This window comes from Balaenoptera physalus (genome assembly GCF_965194825.1).
Source record: "Balaenoptera physalus genome assembly, chromosome: 13".
Lineage (NCBI taxonomy): Eukaryota > Metazoa > Chordata > Mammalia > Artiodactyla > Balaenopteridae > Balaenoptera > Balaenoptera physalus.
Window position 1 is genome coordinate 59,105,012 of NC_138892.1, and position 18,489 is coordinate 59,123,500.

Genomic DNA, 18,489 nt, shown 5'->3' on the forward strand with positions numbered 1-18,489 from the left:
TCCTGGGGAGGGGGCTGTGCTGGGCTTGAGGATGAGCTGCGCTGCAGGAGTGCGTACGCCACCTGGTGGACAGATGAGGACACAAGCCTCCCTCTAAGCGATCAACAAGGACGCCCCCTTTCCCCAGCTGGATCGCTCTGCCCTGGGGCCCTAGGGAGCCCGGGAGGCAGTGGAGGATCGCAGAACTGGCTTGGAAGCTGAGGCTGGAGATGGCATCTCAGGCCTAAGAGGGAAGGGGAGGGCTCTTGTTTCTAGAGGTGCTTGGACCCATAGCTTCCTCAAGAAAGGAGGAATAGACTGAGAAGGTTAAACCAGGGAGGGAGGGGGAATGAAAGGCAGTGCTCCCCCCTTGGGCTTGGCAAGGGTCCTTCAGACGTTTAAAGCTGCCATCACTGAGCATATTTGCTACTGTGGGGAGAGCGGGGCTCTAACCCTTTCTCAATCTTGGACCATGTAAAGCGGTGTGACCTTCTGCAAGAGGTTCCCTTCTCTGGGCAGGGGCTGAAGTAGACCTGGTACCCCCTTTGGTTGTAGCAGTCCTTTCCTGTCAACCCCTGGGATGTGAGATGTGTCTGTTGGTGAACCGTGGGGCCTGGAAAACTAGTCTTCCCAGCTTTAACCCCAGGGGCCCTCCTTCTCCTGAATCCAGGGTTCTGACTCTTGGCATCTGATTAATTACTCTCCATGAAGTGTGAGATGTCAGTGCTTCAAGAGCAAACTTAGAGAGAGCTGTATGGGACCACCCTGAAGGATTAGAAAGCCGTTCACAACCCCAGTGTGTTCATTTCTTATTGGGGGATTTCTCACTGTGGGAGATAATTTTGGGTAGGGGTGGCGGTGTTGTCCCAAAGAAGTGACAGTACAGAGAAACAGATCTTGGAGTTAGTGTCCTAGAGCCAGAGAGAACACATGATCCAGAGAGGTGAAGTCACTGGTTCAAGTTCACACAGCCAGGAGAAGCAGGTCTTTCTGGTCAAGTCCAGTGCCACCCACTTCCCTGCCACAGCCCAGTGAAGGGGGATGGAGCTCCAGAAGGGCACTGAAGACCCGATGCTCAAGCCTCCCTCCAGCACAGAGCATGGCTCCCTCTGGTGGCTGGAGTGTGCAAGCACAGGCCAGCTCCCAGAGTCTCACACTCAGGTAGACACAAACGGCTTTTTTTTTTTACAATTTTATTTATAACAATATCTGTGTTATTTAGTTGTAAAGGAATTCAGCAAAAATTATTAAAACGTTCATATCCCCAAAACGGGGCTGCCCGCTTGCCCTTCCTTGGTGTGCCCCACTTCCTCCTCATCCCCAGGGGAGGGGAGCCTGGGGGAGTGTTTACCAAAGAAAGTCTCCAGCCCTGGGAGCCACAGTGGGGGCACTGGAGAGGGGGAGGGCCTGTCTGGGAGGGATACTGAGTATGGCCATCTCAGAGGTGCCCCTAGAGTAGGGGCTGGGGCATGGGATGGCCTCCCCCAAGAAGAACTAAAAAACTCCATCCTTTCCTTCCTACCTCAGCCAGAGCCAAATCTTCCAGACAAGGGCAGCAAAGGACTCACCCGCCCCAGAATCCCAGAATCAGCCCTCAGGGAGCTGGGAGGGGTGGGGGGGATGAGAGGGGAGAGCCTTGACGAAGTGTCTTGTACAGGGAGGGGGAGGCAGCACCACCAGCTCTCCCAGTGGGGCTGCGTTTTTGGTGGGAAGGTGGGAGGCAGGGCCCCCTTATACCTGTAAGTTGTAGGGGCCCCCTTCCTGCGCCCCCTCCCAGAAGGCAGCATTGGGCGGGGTGCTGCGGAGCAGGCAGGAAGGAGAACGGAAAGAGATAATACTGTGCTCGCTTGCTCGCTTGCTCACTCACATATAAAAAGTAATTCCTTCATTTTTACATTTATACATCCCAGCAGGGCTGGGGAGGGGTTGGCTGGGCAGGGTGGGGGCTCCTTGAAGGACTTCTCTGGCAGGGGGCAGGAGGCTCTCTGCAGAAGTCCGATGGTGCAGGACCCTATGCCAAGGGGTCCCCTATCTCGTCCTCAGGGCCCCGGCCCAGGAGTTCTCGCTTCTCATCCGTGCTGGCCAGGGAGTGGCGGCTGCCATGACCACCCATATAGAGTGTGGCGTACACGGGGTTGGTGAAGTTGGTGGGCTGCAAGGCGACAGAGGGGTCAGGTGGGGCTCAGGGGCTGGGCTCTGTGGCCCGGGTACCCCATCCCCACCTCCATTCCATCATCCAGCCCAATACCTTTGGTCACCCCACCCACAGCCCTTTGTCCCTGTCCTGGAAGCCTCCTCCCCTCTCCTCCCAGCCCACCTTGTCAGGGTCCAGGGCGAAGTCGGCATCCAGTAGGCCCCCTACATCATCAGGCTCCCCGCCTTCGTACATCTTATAGGTGGGGTTCCCAATCTCCACGTTCATGGCCCCGTTGGTCATCCGCTGATGCTGGAAGCCCTTAGCCCTGCGAGGAGGAAGGAGGTTGGGGGCAGGGATTCCAGGGGGATATGGCTAGGGTGGTAAAATCAGGGCCACAATTTTCCAGACTCCCCATAACTCACCCTCGGACTCGCCGCTTGTACCAGAACACCACTCCCGCTACCAGAAGCAGCAGCAGCAGCAAGAGCAGAGGGATTAGGATGGAGGCCATATCTAGAGGGGAGGAGGCGGGAAGCTCAGTCTGAAAGGCTTAGGAGGCACAAAGCCCTCTGTCCCAGGTCCCGGCAGCCCTGCCTCCCCAACCGCTGCCACCTACGTCCAGGCTGCTGTTGGCCGACCACTTGCTCCTCACACCGGGGTCCTGCCATGTGGGGTGGGCACCTGCAGACGGGAGGGGCAGAGCTGAGGAGGCATGACGTCCACAACCGTGGCTGCCGGGGAAACTGGGAGGGACCGCAGGATTCTGCTGGTCCGGCTCAGACATGGGGGAGGGAGGGATAATCTAGGCCTCAGTGAGGCGCAGGCCCAACTCACTGGCACTCAGGCATCATTTTGCTGTTCATGGTGCAGGAACCGCCATTGCTGCAGTGGCCAACGCAGGTCAGACAGCTGGGGGCCACCCGGCCATCGGAGCAGCTGCAGGAAGGAGTGAGAGGCTGGGCAGGGCTGATGGAGGGCGTGTGAGATGCTGGGGAAGGGGTGGGGTGGGGCGGGGCTGGGAGGAGTGGGGGGCGGGTGGGACAGGGCAGGGTCTGGCCGGGCAGACTGCAGGGCGGGGCGCCACTCACTTGCAGGTGACATCCCCGCTCTGCTTGTTGACCACGCAGGCCCCGTCGAGACAGCGGCTACACTTGTTCACCTCACACCTGGGCCCCTCGAAGTAGGCGGTGCAGCGGCACTGCCGGGAGCCGTCAGCAGCCATCTGGCACGTGCCGAAGTTCTCACAGTAGCCAGAGCACTGCCCTGTGGTTTGGGGGGGTGCGAGAGGAGGTGCCTCGAATGCCACCCTCAGGAGGGTCCCCCAGGGGTTGTGGGGGGCAGCTGCCCACCTGAGGGGACCCCCAGGCCTTTTGGGTGACTCCCGCCTCCTCCTGAGCCCCTGGCTGCCCCCACGTCACAGGCTCCAGGGTACAAAGATGTCCCGGAGCATCCTGACAGGGCACTGCTTTTGCTTGAAAAATCCTGATGCCAGAGGGCTCACTACCTCGGGGGGGAGTGTGCTGACCCCTCCGCGGGGGAGCACTGGCAACTTGGGCCTGGCTGGGCCGCAAACGGCCTCTCTCCAGAGAACTCGCACCTGTGACATCACCCTACGCTCTCAGACCCCCAGCTCCATCATCCCCTGCCCCAGGGCCCGGGGACGGCTCACTCACGGTACTGGCAGCGGTCGCCCAGGAAGCCAGGCAGGCATCGGCACTGGGGCTGGTTGCCCTGGTTGACGGTGCAGGTGCTGTTGTTGGCACAGTACCCCGCACACACCTGCTGGGTGCATTTGGGGCCCGTGAAGCCTGTGGGGCACCGGCACGTGGGCATGCCTGGCGGGAGAGGATGTGTGAGCGGGGCTGTGGCCCACTGAGCCGCCCTGCCCTGCTGCAGGGGAACAGGGCTGGGAGGGCCTGGGCGGAGGGCAGACGGCAGAGGAAAGCGACACGGGGTTGGGGGCAGGGGTGAAGTAAGGCAGGGCAGGGGCTGGGGATTTGTCTGAGCGGAGGCGGCTTGCTGGAGGGGCTGGGGCCCAGGGGCCGGGAGGAGTCCCAGCAGGAGAACTGAAGGCCGTACCGGAGGGGGAGGCAGCACAGGTGCCCCCGTTGCGACAGTGCTCCCAGCACTGGTCCAGCTCACACTTGTCGCCCGTGTAGCGGGGCTGGCAGCGGCACTTGGGCTGTCTCCGTGCATTGAGGAAGCAGCTGCCACCATTGAAGCACTGCAGGTTACAGGTTCCGGGCCGAGGAGCTGCAGGAAGGATCATGGGGGGAGGGGCAGAGCCAGGGGGTGGGGAGGGGAATTCAGGGGCTGCAGGGAGGAGGGCTCTGGAGCATGGGATGGGGGACCGGGGAGGGGCGTGAGCATACCGTCCGGTGGGGGCGTTGGTGAGGGCACAGCCACACAGGTGCCATTGTCTAGTCGCTTCCCGTTGGGACAGGTGCAGACAGGCCCACTGGGGCTCAGCAGGCAGAGCCACTCGCACTTCTTGCGGTCACAGGGGTTGGTCACTGCAGGTGAGGGCAAGGGGGGGAGGTTGCTGAGCCCTGTGGACCCAGAACCTCCCCTGCCCACCAGGACCTGAGGCTGCAGCTTGGAGACTCAGCACCCCCTGGCCTTCCCTGCCCCAGCCTGGGCTCTCTGTCTCCGCTCACCTTCAGGCTGCTTGTGCTGGTGGTACAGGACCACATCTGAGGCGTGGCTCAGGCCCCCAGTCAGGTTGATCAACGGACTATGTCCAAACTTATGGATCTTGAAGACACGATTATTGATGTAGGTGACGCCATAGATGTAATCCTCAAAGACATCGATGCTGAAGGGGTGACTTAGGCCTGCAGAGGGGTCAGAGGGGACTCAGGCCCTGGTCACACTCTCCAAGACACTGGGCCCCAAGGCTCCCAGGTACCTCAAACTCAAACATCCCAAAGCAAACTCTCCTCAACCTATTCCTCCTGCTGTGGCCACTACTGGCAAAAGGTCCCATCAGCCCTAGATGTCTGGGGTCAGGATCAACTTCTGCTCCCTCTTCTCACATTGGCTAAGTTCCTATTATTACCCATATTGCCTCCACGCAGCAGCTCAATACTCATTGGTAGAATGAATGAATGGAAAAGTGGCCCAGAGGGTCAGGCCTCAGGCCTGCAGGACTGGTGCAGGGGGTGTCTGGTTGGGAGGGGCCTGAAAGGCACTGCAAGACTGTTGAGGGCCAGGCTGAGGAGGATGGTAGGTGCTAGGTGAGGCCTTGGGCTCAGAGGGGAGGACAAGGGCCCAAGGCTGCTGGTGGACTCTAACCTCGTTTGCTGTCAGCAGCCACGATGGGGTCAGTGCCGTTGAGCCGGATGCTGCCGATGACTGAGAGCTTGGCATCCGCCCAGTACAGACGTTCATTGTGGTAATCCACGGCCAGGCCTGGGGGAGCAGAGAGCACTGTGAGGGCCCAGCCTCCCTGCCCCAGGCTGGGGGAGCAAGCAGGACTGTCTCCATGTTTGGGACAGTTCCACTCTGTTCCCATGATCACTCCCAATCACCTCTTCTGGGAAAAGCCTCCACAACCCATCTGTCCCACCCCAGTCCAAGCCTCTTCCCCTCTCTAACTTTTGTGTGGCCCCAGGCTCAGCGAGCCTACCCCTCCCACACCCCCTGCCCACTTCTGCACGGACCTGTGGGCCATTGGATGTTGTCCTGTACCAGTGTCTCCCGAAGGGTCCCATCCATGGCTGCTGTTTCAATCTTGGGGTGGTTCCCCCAGTCTGACCAGTACATGGTGCTGGGGAGGGAGAAGGAGTGAGTGTGGCTAGGACCTGGGCTCCCACAGGAGGCCACTCAAGGTGGGCACAGGGCACAGAGACTGCTGGGTACACAGAGAGGAGGGCGCTCTTGTCCACCTCCTCCAGAGAGAACTGGGGGGAGTCAACTTCCTGACCAGGTTAAAGATCTTTTACTCTAAAACCACACTGTGCTGCTCCAGAGTCGTCTAAGTAGGCAGAGCTGCCCCCTGGAGCAGAGGAGAAACCCAGAACCTGGCTGCCCATGACAGCTAGCCAAGTGGAGGTCAGGCCCCACCTGAGCAGGCCAGCAGGACCCCAGGCAGCATCAGGGAGGGCCAGGGCTGGCCGCAGCCTGGAAGACCCAGGGGCCTGCGGAAGACTCTGACCTCAGGCTGGTCTGGGAGAGGAAGGACAAGCCGGGGGATGCTGGGCACCCACCTCCAACCCAGGGGCTTCCTAGCCCCAGCCCAGATGCCTCCCGCCAGGACCCCTGCCCACCCCCTCAGCGGGTCCACCACAATGGCGTGGGGCTCGTCAATCATGCCGGAGATGAGCGTCTTGCGGTTCTCGCCCTTCATCTGTGCCACCTCAATCACATCTCGGCCCGAGTCGGTCCAATACACGTTCCCGGCAACCCAGTCGATGGCGATGCCCCTTGGCATCTTGAGCCCTGAAATCTGGATGAGGGGGTTACAGTTTCAGAGGCTTCCACCTTTTGTCTTCCTGCCCATTGTCCAGCCCCCCGACACCCCGCCAGCCTGTCCCTGTTAGATATCAGGACCCTGATTTATTGAGGAACAGAGTAAGGCCCGAAGAGACGAAATAGGTTAGTAAGATGGAATAGGTTAGTTAGTGGGCTGGCTGTGACGATCAGGAACTGAACGTGGCTCTGATGCTGCCGGCCAGGTGCCCCCTGTGCCCTGTAGCCTCGGGCTGCCGTGCGGCAGAAACACCTACTGATGATGGTGCTGCTCTACCTGCTGTCCGTGCCTCATGGCATAATCCGAAGTCTGCCCTGCATGCCAGTCTCACCCTTTGCCCCTTCCGCTGTCCTCTGCAAACTCTGCTCTGAACAGTCTGCTTTTTGGAGTCTTCCCACCCAGCCCGTGCCTCCATGTAGGTCCCACCCCAGGCTGGGTGCTCACATTGAGGTGGGTGACACCCCGGTCAATCTGTCGCCGGTGGCGATTGGAAGTGGTGGGAGGCGCAGCAGGTGGCAGGCTGCGGTAGGAGATGGTGCCCGTGTGCCAATTGGTCCAGTAGACACGGCCAGCCTTGACATGGACATCCATGGCATCGATGCGGACACTCTCGTCACCCTGGAAGGCCTGCTCATAAGCCGAATGGGGGTGACTGGGGAACAGGCTTCGGATCTCATTGTCATCAGCGATGTACAGGACCTGATACTCAGAGCCTGGAGGGACAAGAGACCAGATGTTGGCGGGGGTGAAAGGTGGGGCTGGGGGCTGTTGGGCCTGGTGCTAGAAGGAGCCGCCGCGACGTGCTCCCCACCCAGCCCAGAGCCTTTCACACTAACAATGTCTCTCCTCCTAATCAAACCATCTGACCCAGCCAGAAGCCTCTGTCATCCTGCCCCAGAGCCAGGCTTGAGGACTCCAGCCTCAGCCCTTGGAACTCCCCTCCCCTCTCCTCCCCTCCCCTCCCCTCCCCTCCCCTCCCCTCCCCTCCTCTCCTCTCCTGAGGTGATCTAGTGTGACCTGCTGTCCCTCCTCCTCCAGCCTCAGGGACTTCTGCCTCCTCATGGCCTCTGCTAGCATCACCACGGTCCCTGCTCCACACTGATATCTGCTTGCAGGTGCACACGTATGTGGGGGTGTATGAGCATGGCCATGGAGGGGGGCAGGTGTGCATGGGCATCTGAGTGCACTTGGGCACGTGTGGCGGGGTTGTGTGTGCACAGTGTGTGTGTATGCCTGGGTGTGCATACATGGATGTGGGGTGTGTTTGTATACAGGCATGAGGAAGGTGCAGGTGTGCGTCGAAGCATATGTGGGAGTAGAACTTACATGTTCTCACCAAAAAAAAAAAAAAAAAAAGTAAATACGTGAACTGATAGATGTGTTAACTCGATGGGGGGAATCCTTTCACAAGGCGTATGTACATCAAATCATCACCTTGCACACATTAAATATCTTACAATTTTGTCAATTATACCTCAATAAACCTGAAAAAAGCATAATGGGAATATGCAGGTAGGGTACACTTGGCTCTCTAAGTATGGTGATGCGCGCCTGCGTGCTCTCCCCCCAAACTTCCTCAGCCCCAGTACCTCTGGCCCCTGCAGGGCTGCCAGAACTGAGTGCAGAAAGCTGTACTGCGGGTCTGGAATTCCAAGCTTGGGCAAGGGTGCTTGGAGGAAAACACAGCGTTCCAGGTCCCCTTTCTTATCCTGGCGTTGTAAGCCCCGCCCCCTCTCTCCGTCCTCTCCCAGCTCCTACCTTCCGCCTTGCAGGTGTTGTGCGTCTTCATGAAGTTGCGCGCGCAGCTGCACAGGTGGCCGCCCTTGGTGTTGTTGCAGAGCTGTGAGCAGGTGCCGAAGCGCAGGCATTCGTTGATGTCTGGGGGTTACACAGGAGGGTCATGGAAAGTCTTGCGGCTGGGGCTTCTGCCCGACCCGCTGGGCCCCACCTTCCTACCCTGGCATCCAGGCTGGCCTGGCACCGTGTGGAAGCCAGAGCGGCAGGCACAGTACGCGGCTTTCTCGGTGCGCACGCAGCGTGCCTCATCCCCGCAGATGCTGGCGTTGGCAGCGCAGCTGGTCAGCTTGGGGTCTGCGAAGACAGAGAGTCTAGGCCTGGGCTTCGGTTCTCCACCCCTCCCGGCCAAACCCCGCCCCAGCACGCCGGGTCTCACCGATGCTGCAGCCCTCCTCGTCAGAGCCATCCCCGCAGTCATCGAACATGTTGCAGCGCAACGAGGAGGAGAGGCAGTGCTGGTTCCGGCATAGAAACTCCTTCTTGTCTTTGCAGTGGGGGGTCTGGGCCGTGGGCGGCTCTGGGGGAGGGCGGGGCTTGAGGTCCGGGGTATTTACCACCCTGCCCCTTCTTCCCACTGGAACCCCCAGTCAGTCACGGGTAGAGGGGGTCCCAAGCCTGGCTGTCAAGCTTCAGGGGAGGCTGGTTAAACATCCAGATTCTCAGTCTCCACCTCAATACCTTCCTCAGGGGCTTCTTTCCCTCCAAGACAGGGCCCCCAGGCTCCCGGCAGTGGATCCTCCCCTCTTCCGGATCCTCCCCTCTCCTGGTGAATCGGCTCACCGGACGATGAGCCCACTTGGCCCAGCCCCACTGCCTGTGCAGCACCCCCACTCTAGGCGCCCCAGGCTCCCCCTTACTGGCCCCCTGCTCACCACAGTCCTCCTCATCAGTCCCATCCCCGCAGTTGTCCGTGCCGTCGCACTGGCGCCCGATCCACAGGCAGACGCGGTCGTTCTTGCAACGGAAGGGCCGGTTTGGAGGGCACACGAACCTGGCTGCAGCAGGGAGAGGAGACAAGTCAGAATCAGCCTCGGGGGCGGGCCGAGGGCCACCAGGGTGCGTCAGAACCCCGCCCCTGCCCCGACAGAAGCCCCGCCCACGCCGGGGAGCCCCGCCCCTTCCGAAGCCCCGCCCCGCCCCTGGAGCCTCACCGCACTCCTCTGGGTTCTCGTCTGAGTTGTCCCCGCAGTCGTCCTCGCCGTCGCACTTCCATGCTAGCGGCTTGCACAGGGTGTTGTTGCACTGGAACTCGTCCAGGGGGCAGGTCCGCACTGGGCGTCAGGGGGAGCAAAGAGTAAAGAATGAGCCCTGAGCCCCAGGCTGCCGGCGGCCGGGTCTTGCCCAGACCCCTCCCTCCAGGGGCAGAGACCTAGAGGGAACACGGGGAAAGTGGTGGTACCACCAGATCGAACCCGAGTTTCCTAATTTTCTACCAGCTGGGTAAGCTGGGCAGAACTGCCTCCTCTGGTATTTAGGGGAGAAGAGGCATTTTTGGGAAAGTGTCCAGAGGGGTCCAGAGAGCCCTCTTTCTCTGGTGGTGTGGCAGGGCTCCGGGGCCTACTGTAGTTCAATGGCAGGTACACTCAGCTGGGAGTCAGGAGACCTAGGGTCCAATCCCTGTCCTCAGCCCACCAGCGCAGAGCTAGGATATCTGCCCTCACTGCTCCAAGCGCCAACCTTCTCTCACCCGGCCTGCCCACTGCCGCCTCTGGGCTGTTGAGCCCAGGCCAGTGGCAGGTGCTGCCTCACTGCCCCAGGAAAGGAAAGTGAGCAGGGACTTTACTTCTCAGGGCAGCTGACTGCTGTGTTGGAACTCGTGGGATGGGGCCTGGGTGGACACAGCCCACAGGTTTCTGCTGGATTTCAACCCAACTGACTCTTGGATTAAGTGCTATTGCGGGGTGGGGGTAGGGTGGGAGGGCTGGGGAGCCGAGCTGGAGAGGCTCACCGCCAGTGCCGCAGGCTTCCTCGTCACTGCCGTCCATGCAGTCAGCATCTGCATCACAGCGCCAGCGCAGGGGGATGCAGTGGCCACTCTTGCACTGGAACTGGTCCATGTCACAGCGGGGGGTGCAGTCTTTCTGTGGGCGCAGGAGCAGCATCCTGGTCAGACCTGGGCACCCCTGCAGGCCTGCCCTGACTCTTCTAAGGCCATCCCTCCCTCCTTCTGGTCTCCCTGCCCACCTCGTCTGAGCCATCTGCACAGTCATGATCCCCATCACATTTCCAGCGCCCAGCGATGCAGCGGCCATTGGCACAGGAGAACTCACTCTCAGAGCAGGGCCGAGGGGCTGGGAAGGACAGGGGAGAGACAGGCCCCAGGAGGGTGGGCATAGGGACTCAGCCCTCGAGAGCATCTCCAGCCCTTGCAGAGCAGTATCACCCATCCCTGTGTCCCTGAAGGCCACAGTTGACTGGCATAATGACCAAGATGCTCAACTAATCCCAGGCAAGCCAACTGGCTGCCCTCATGGGACTGGTCGGGCCCAGAGGGCACTCACACTTGCCCCTCTGGGGCAGATACATGAGAGAGGGCACGGGTCCCTGGCCCTGCCCTCAGGACAGACTGTGTGTGGGGAAGGGAGGGACAAGACCACTAAGACAAGCACCAGGGTTTAGGGAGAGGTCAGTAAAGGATGATGGGCTGGCACAGCACGGGGACAGGTGGGCTCTGGGGCAGCAGCAGGGGATGTGGTAGGAGCACGGGCACATCAGAGACACCTACCTCTGCAACCCCAAGAGGACAGTGTGAAAATGGAGAGAAACATGAGATGAGGTGAAATGGCACAAACTCAAATACACAACATGGAGCGGGGTGGGGGGGTGAGGCGGGAGGGAGCTCCTGACCCCCAGCCCTGGGAAGCAGCCACCTGCTCTAGTGCAGCCTGGTGGCAGTAGGGTCAGGGGTACTGCGCGGGGAGGTCTCCTGGGGGAGGACACCTGCTGGGCCGGGTGGGACGGGGTAGGGGACATACTGCAGCTCTCCTCGTCGGAGTTGTCGCCACAGTCATTGTCGTAATCGCACTGCCAGCGGCCCGGCACACAGCGGTTGTTCTTGCAGCGGAACTGGTAGGGCTCACAGGTACGCTCGTCTAGAAGAGGCAAGATTGAGGGGCAGTTAGGGACAGAGTGGGGGGCAGACGTCAGGGTCCCGGAAGGTGTGGTCAGGATGGCCAGGAGCGGGAGAGTGGGCATTCCAGCCTGACAAAGGTCAGCAGTGGGAGTCCAGGCCGTGTTCTGAGATGTGGAGTCTATGGGAACTTCTGGGGCAGGAGGGACAAGAGTGGAGGGAGCTGCTTTGGGGAGGGGATCGACAGATCCCATAGGGTGGGCAGGTGTGTGCTGATGAGGTGCTGGCGGGAGTGGGGACGGGAATTAGACAGGAGGTGGTGGGCACAGGCCGTACGGGGACCCAGGCGGCAGGCAGCCCCAGCCCACCCCGTCAGGTGCCTTCCCCTGGAGCAGGGCTGGGGAAGCTCACCACACTCTTCTTTGGGCTCATCCGAGCCGTCCCCGCAGTCGTCCTCTCCATCACACTTCCAGCGCGCCGGGATACAGCGGCCCGAGTCCTTGCAGCGGAATTCATCCACTCCACAGGTCATCTGGGCTGCAAGGGGGTGGCCCAGTGATGAGGGGGAGGCTCCTTTCAGGAATGCACTGTGAGGGTGTGGTCTGGGTGGGAGCGGCCATCGAGGGGGGTCACACGTGGGGGTGGTGGGAGCAGCAGACACTGTGGAGGGAGGGTGGGCTCCAGGAGACTCACTGCAGTTGGCGGGCTCGTCACTGCCGTCCACACAGTCGTTGTCCCGGTCACAGACCCAGACTCGGGGGATGCAGCGCTTGGTGATGGAGCACTGGAACTGGTTGGGGGCACAGGTCACCTCGGCTGCGGGGTTGGGGAGAGAATGAGGACCTGCCCATTCCGCCTCCCCACCACAGTTCAAGATCCCCATCTTCTCCCTCTTCCAAGCCCTGGCCTTGTCCTGGCCCTGCCAGCAATTTCTTGGGAGGAAGGAAAATTATCTTCAGTTTTGGTGATTTTGTCTTCTGGATCTGCACATCTCTACGATGTGCATGATGATTTTACGAGCAAACCAAGTCACACCCCATATAATTTATGTTGCTCATCTAGTAACATTACTTGAGAGCAGCACGACCCCTAGAAGAAGCGGGGGCTAGATTTCAATGTGAATCGTGTTTCCTTGCCCGTTTTCCACCACCCCCCTCCCTGCCACCGCCCGGGGCACTCACGGCAGTCCCTCTCATCCTCCCCGTCTCCGCAGTTGTCCTGCCCATTGCAGCGGAAGATGCCGGGAATACAGCGGTTGGTGTTGGTGCACTTGAACTGACTGGGCAAGCAGACGTGGATGTCTGTGGGGGTGGGAGGAGGGGAGGGTCACTAACGGTGGATGCAGGACTCGGGAAGGGCGGGGGTCCCACTCCCTCAGGGGGGAGAGCGCAGGCCCAGGGCTGGAGCAGCAGGAGTCCAGCCTGGAGAGGCGGCTGCTGTGGGCTGAGCCTCCTTGCCCTGGGAGCGCAGTTACCAAACCCCCAAATCCCGGGGAGGACAAGGCGGGGCGGGAGGGCAGTCTTTACCGCAGTTGGCCTCGTCACTGTTGTCCTGGCAGTCGTTGTCCCCGTCACAGATGAAGGCAGGGTTCGTGCAGATGCCTGTCGAGCACTGGAACTGTCCTGGGCGGCACTTGAACTCGGCTGCCGGGAGGGGAGGCTCAGCGTCAGCAGGGCCGGGGGGTGGGCCACTCGGGGCCTCGGGAGTCGGGCGGCCCTGACGCAGGACCCTCTTGCCACCCCGCCCGGGCACTCACGACAGTCTGGGGGCTCGTCCGAGTGGTCCCCGCAGTCGTCCTCCGTGTCACACTTCCACCAGAAGGGGATGCACTTGTCGTTCTTGCACACAAACTGGAGGGCAGGTGGGGGCGAGAGGGGTTGGTGGGGGTCTGGGGAACTCAGGAGGTTTTCTTTCGAGGGGCCGGGATGTCTCAAAGAAGCAGGGGGGTCAGGTATCTCGGGGGGAGGTTGAGCTGGATGGGAGGTTGGGGTGTGGTGAGCGCAGGAAGGCCAGGTGAGGGGGCATCTGTGTGGAGGTCGGCGGGGGGGGTCAGGGTTAGGGGGTGGGGTGTTTGTGTGAGGTGACGGGTGTAAAAGTATTGCTGTGGGGAGACAAGAGGTAGGCAAGAAATGCGGGGGTGTTAGCGTGGGAAAACCAGATGTGTGAGGACAGTAGGGCGGGTGCTGGGGTCCCAGGAGGAGTGCGGGTAGTGGTGTGGGAGATCGGGGAACGAGGCATGGGGAGCGGGGTCTGGGGAAGAGCCTCACCTGGCTGGCCGTGCAGTTGGACACACAGTTGCGCCCGTCGCCGCCCAGGTAGAAGTTGGTGGGACAGGCACACTTGTGGCCGCCCCCGGGGGACAGCAGGCACAGGTTGCTGCAGCCGCCATTGTTGACCTTGCAGGGGTGGTTGGGCACTGCCGGAGGAAACGTGGTTAGAGGGTGGCGGACTGGCCCAGTTTATGGACCACTGCTCCCTGGGCCGCCGGCCTCTGGCAGGGCGAGGGCAGTGCTCACTGGTAACACGTTTTCTGGTCTTTCAAAGGCTGCCTGGCCCATCTATCCTGGGCAGAGGTGGGATGGGTCCAGACCCTGCTCTTTCAGGAGGGAGCTGAAGCCAGAGATAGGAGAGGACTCTCCTGAGGTCCCAGGATCAGGCTGGACCCGAACCCCGCACGCTGCCTCTCCTGTGCTCTCCCCCTCAGCTCTGGCCTGCCTGCCTTTGGGGTCTGGCCTTGGTGGTCTCCACCCAGACCTGCTCTACTGGACGGCCTAAGGGCCTCACTGCTACAAGACTAGGGCTGGACCCCAGCTGGGCTGTAGCTCCTGAGAGCCAGAGCACAGCCTGTCTATAGGCCTCCGAATCTCCTGGTGTCTGCAGGCACTGCTTGGTCAGTGCTGGGGAAGGGGTGGGCTGGAACCCCTGCTGAGACGGTGGGGCCCCATCCCACCTCAGGGGCCCCTCGTGCCTGGCTCATCGGGGGTCGGCTCTCGGTCCTCGGCTGCTTACCGTCGGGCTGGCGCAGGGCATGGAAGACGTGCAGGTCCATGGGCCGGTGCAGTGTGCTGATGAGGAGCGTCTTGTTGGTGCCCGTGGTCTTGTGGGCTCTGTTGATGGACTTTGTCTCCCAGTCGGTCCAGTAGACGTAGTCCTCGAACAGGGTCAGGGCGAAGATGTGCGGTATGTCCTGGCTCAGCACTGAGGGCGGCAGGGGGCCGGGGGACAGGCCGGGCGGCCGGTCAGCACCGAGTAGTACTGGGCGCCTTCCCTACTGGGCCCTTAACCCCACAGCAATGCTGTGAGGTGGGCACTAGCCCCGCTCCAGCCCCTGGCCGCACAGCTGGTAAGTGGCAGAGCTGAAACGCAACTCCTGGCCTGTCTGACAGCAGGTTCCTGCCCAAATACACTCTACGGTTCCCTGTGAGGGAGTAGGGGCGTCCTGGGTACGCCAGCCCCAGTCCTGCTCCCACCTTCCTCGGGGCCTGTCATCTGAAACTGTGCATGGCAAGGTGCCTCTCTCTCTCCTTCCCGAGGGAGCTGGTGGTGGCCTCAGGCCTGGGCGGATCCAGGGGGCATACCCTGGGGTGCTCTGAACCCCCAGACCCCTGGTGGGTGGTGTCCTCAGACCATGCCCTCTGGCTTTTAAGCCTACTCTTGCCCCAAAGGCCTGATCCCCTGTAGCTTCAGAACCCCCATCCCCACTAGGTCTGCTGTGCCTGGGCAGCCTCACTGGCACACTGACCGACGTGACGATTGGAGCCATCCAGGCTGGCAAACTCAATGTAGTCCTCACGGGCGTCGGCCCAGTAGATGCGCTCGGTGACGTAGTCCAGTGTCAGGCCGTTGGGCCACGTGATCTTGGTGTCCACGATGACACTGCGGCCAGACCCATCCATGCCGATCCGGCCGATCAGTGAGTGGTCCCCCCAGTCTGTCCAGTACAGGTACCTGTCAGGTGGGTGAGCAGTGAGCCCTGAGAGATCCAGCAACTGGTCCCACCAGGAGCCTGCAGAGAGGCTGGGCCTGGACGCCCGAGTGTACCAGCTGCTTTCAGAGGCTCCCCCAACCCTCCTCGCCCACGTACCCATTCTGCACGTCCACCACCAGAGCCCTGGGCTCACGGAGGCCAGAGCTGACCAACACCGTGCGATAGGCCCCGTTGAGCTTGGACACTTCGATGGTGTCCCGGCCTTTGTCACACCAGTATAGGTTGCCGCCGACCCAATCCACAGCCAGCCCGTCGGGGTTGCTGAGGCCCGTCCTGTGCAGCACCTGCGGGCAGGGGCAGGGAGGAAGGGCCCGGGTGAGTTGGGGCAGGACTCTCAGCCACTCTAGGAACACAGTGGATGGAAAAGGCCCAGCCCCGGGCATGGTGTCAGCCCAGGCTCGAGGAAAGGGGTCTCTGGATGAGAGAGACCACAACCCAATCCCCACAGTGCCCGGGAGCACAGGTTTAAGGGAGGTCAGACAGAAGGGGAACTTACTGCTAATTAGGGAAAGAGAGACAGGAATCTCCTAGACCTCGCTCGCTGGGCTTAGGGGAGAGAGGAGTAAGGACAAGCAGAGTCCTGCGGTGACTCAGTGTGGAGCGGGGAAAAGGAATAATTCAGTGGGGTGGGTGGGAAGAAGGGGAGATGGCCTTGAAACAGAGAGGGCCCTCTGGGCAGGGACACGGGCTGACTCTGCCCCCGGCCTCACCTGTACGTTGCTCCCGTTAAGGAGCATCCTTCGGATCATGCTGCCCTGGGTTGTCACGTCTGTCCAGTAAATCATCTGCTCTCGGTAGTCAAAGTCCAAGGCGACAGCGTTGTTTAGGCCCTTGGTTTGGGGGGTGAGCAACCGAAGAGTCAGGACGTGGATGGCGGGAGAAGTCAGTGGGGGGATGGCCATGGGCCCGAGTGTGGAGAACGAGGGGCTGTACTGGGTGAGGGATGTAGCTGTGGGTCTGGGGAGGCAGTGGGGTGAGGAGGGCGGGTCTGGCACCTGCTTAAGCAGCGTGTAGTTGGAGCCATCCAGGTTGAGCTTGCGCAGGTAGTACCGGTTGGCGAAAATCAGAAACGGCTCCTCGTCTGGAGGCAGAGGAGACCGGCTCAGCTGCTGGCTGGGGCACATTCTAGCACCCCCGTCCCCAGCCTGCCTTCAGCCCTGCTGCTCCAGCCCGCCCACCACAGCCCCTGGCTGCCTGCCAGGGCCAACGGCACACCCTCTAAGCCCCCGTCTCACCAGTCACAGCTTTGCAGCTATGGGGGTCGCCGCCGCGGGGGGCGTAGCCCTCCACGCACAGACACTTGTAGCTGCCGTGGGTGTTGATGCAGCGCTGGCTGCAGGGGAAGGTGGTGCTGCACTCGTCCACGTCAGCGCACGTCCGGCCGTCGTCCTTCAGGCGGAAGCCAGGGCGGCAGCGGCACTGCGGGCACAAGGAGCCTGGGGTGGGCACAGGCAGGGGTCTGGGCCGCCCCAGGAACTGCAGGCCTCTCACCTCGAGACCGAGGGTCAGAAGCCCCCTCCACCCTGGGTGGCTGGCTGTGACGGGGAAGCCCAGCCTCACCAAGGGAAGCAGGCAGCACACAGGCACTGAGCTGGCCCACGCCAGCCGTCGGGCTCTCACCCCCACCCAAACCACTGGCGTGAGTCCCCAGTGACCGCCATGACTCTGCGTCCCGAGGTCGAGGCTCAGGCCTCCTCTTCCGTGACCCGCGAGCCTCATCTGACAGAGCCCATCACCTCTTCCTCCAGCACTTTCTTCGCTTCGCTGCTCTCCCGCCCCCAAGGCCGCCCCTGCTCAGGCTCCTCTGCTGCTCCCCCCTCACCTCACTGCCCTCAGCGTGGCTGAGCACAGGGCTCAGGCCTCGGACCTCCCTCTTCCTCATCTACACTCGCCCCCTTCGGGATCTTATCCAGACTCATGACTTAAATGCCGTCTCTATGGTGATAGCTCCCAGACTCTCTCTCCTTTCTGGCCTCTCCCTTGAACTGCAGACCTGCGCATCTGGTGCCTGCTTGACATCTGCATGCCCCTCCTTCTCTCGTGCCCCTGAACTCATCTGCCAGCAAAGCCTGCTGGCTCTACCTTCCAAACAGATGCAGAACCAACTAAGCAGAGATTTCTGTTCTGCTCAATGCTGGGTCCCCAGTGCCTAGAACACTGCCTGGCAGAATAGGAGCTGAGTTAGCCCTTGTTGGATGGATGAATGAATGAATGAATGAATGAGGGATGGAGAAAGGAGCCCCAGCTCGGGAGCGTGGAGGCTCCCACCCGGGGCACAGCACACCTTGAAGCCGATCTTGAGGTCCTCACAGTCCTGGCTGCAGCCGCTGAGCTTGCGGCTGAGACACTCGTTGACGTGGCAGCCGCGCTCGTCCGAGCCATCGCCGCAGTCGTCCTGACCGTTGCAAAGCAGCGCCTCGGCCACGCAGCGCCCGCTGCTGCACAGGAACTGCGAGGAGGCGTTGCACTTGTGCTCTGGGGGGACGGAGGTGGCGGGTCAGCCGGGTCCTGGGCGGTCTGGGCGATGGGGCCAGGGGCCGAGAGTGGGGAGGGAGCCATGCGTGGGGCCCACCTGGGCTGGTGCAGTGCGGGTTCTTGGGGGCCTCGTCGCTCTGGTCATGGCAGTCATTTTCACCATCGCACTCCCACTGGCGGGAGCTCAGGCAGCGCCCGTTGGCACAGCGGAACTCATTGGGGCCGCAGGTCGGGTACTCTGCGGTGGGAGGGGGCAGGTGAGGCTGGTGGCCTGTGCATGGAGGGCGGGGCCCCCTCCCACCGCGGCCCCGGGCTCACCACACTCGGGGGACTCGTCAGAGCCATCGGCGCAGTCCCGGTCATGGTCACACATGAAGTGCTTGGGGATGCACTGGCGGTTCTGACACATGAACTCGCGGTCCTCACAGGTGCTGTTGTACACTGCGGACAAAGGCGGACACGGCCCCTCAGCCCCCGCCCGACCAGCTGCTGACTGTCACCCCCCGACCTTCCTGTGGTCTGAGTGGTAGAATGGGCAGAGCGCTGGACGGGGCGTCTGGACACCTGGGCTG

General features: G+C 61.6%; 1 protein-coding gene across 3 annotated transcripts in view; it reads right to left on the reverse strand.

Moving 5' to 3' along the window:
* Window positions 1–1,382: 1,382 nt before the first annotated feature.
* Window positions 1,383–18,489, reverse strand: part of LRP1 (LDL receptor related protein 1) — a 79,596-nt gene continuing 62,489 nt past the window's right edge. For all 3 annotated transcript variants that reach the window (XM_082421665.1, XM_082421666.1, XM_082421664.1), the window contains 37 exons: window positions 18,236–18,358; window positions 18,015–18,155; window positions 17,727–17,917; window positions 16,678–16,861; window positions 16,438–16,523; window positions 16,153–16,272; window positions 15,539–15,726; window positions 15,197–15,402; window positions 14,464–14,652; window positions 13,722–13,870; window positions 13,211–13,304; window positions 12,981–13,097; window positions 12,636–12,755; window positions 12,148–12,270; window positions 11,866–11,991; window positions 11,360–11,476; window positions 10,569–10,675; window positions 10,333–10,465; window positions 9,536–9,655; window positions 9,257–9,379; window positions 8,761–8,901; window positions 8,544–8,678; window positions 8,346–8,465; window positions 7,032–7,300; window positions 6,385–6,563; window positions 5,779–5,885; window positions 5,411–5,527; window positions 4,774–4,950; window positions 4,489–4,629; window positions 4,196–4,369; window positions 3,790–3,951; window positions 3,205–3,379; window positions 2,951–3,052; window positions 2,733–2,797; window positions 2,539–2,629; window positions 2,297–2,441; window positions 1,383–2,131 (listed from right to left, as the gene is read on the reverse strand). In XM_082421665.1, the coding sequence (XP_082277791.1) occupies window positions 1,991–2,131; window positions 2,297–2,441; window positions 2,539–2,629; window positions 2,733–2,797; window positions 2,951–3,052; window positions 3,205–3,379; window positions 3,790–3,951; window positions 4,196–4,369; window positions 4,489–4,629; window positions 4,774–4,950; window positions 5,411–5,527; window positions 5,779–5,885; window positions 6,385–6,563; window positions 7,032–7,300; window positions 8,346–8,465; window positions 8,544–8,678; window positions 8,761–8,901; window positions 9,257–9,379; window positions 9,536–9,655; window positions 10,333–10,465; window positions 10,569–10,675; window positions 11,360–11,476; window positions 11,866–11,991; window positions 12,148–12,270; window positions 12,636–12,755; window positions 12,981–13,097; window positions 13,211–13,304; window positions 13,722–13,870; window positions 14,464–14,652; window positions 15,197–15,402; window positions 15,539–15,726; window positions 16,153–16,272; window positions 16,438–16,523; window positions 16,678–16,861; window positions 17,727–17,917; window positions 18,015–18,155; window positions 18,236–18,358 (5,198 nt within the window). In that variant the 3' untranslated portion in view covers window positions 1,383–1,990. The remainder of the gene's footprint in view (window positions 2,132–2,296; window positions 2,442–2,538; window positions 2,630–2,732; window positions 2,798–2,950; window positions 3,053–3,204; window positions 3,380–3,789; window positions 3,952–4,195; window positions 4,370–4,488; window positions 4,630–4,773; window positions 4,951–5,410; window positions 5,528–5,778; window positions 5,886–6,384; window positions 6,564–7,031; window positions 7,301–8,345; window positions 8,466–8,543; window positions 8,679–8,760; window positions 8,902–9,256; window positions 9,380–9,535; window positions 9,656–10,332; window positions 10,466–10,568; window positions 10,676–11,359; window positions 11,477–11,865; window positions 11,992–12,147; window positions 12,271–12,635; window positions 12,756–12,980; window positions 13,098–13,210; window positions 13,305–13,721; window positions 13,871–14,463; window positions 14,653–15,196; window positions 15,403–15,538; window positions 15,727–16,152; window positions 16,273–16,437; window positions 16,524–16,677; window positions 16,862–17,726; window positions 17,918–18,014; window positions 18,156–18,235; window positions 18,359–18,489) is intronic.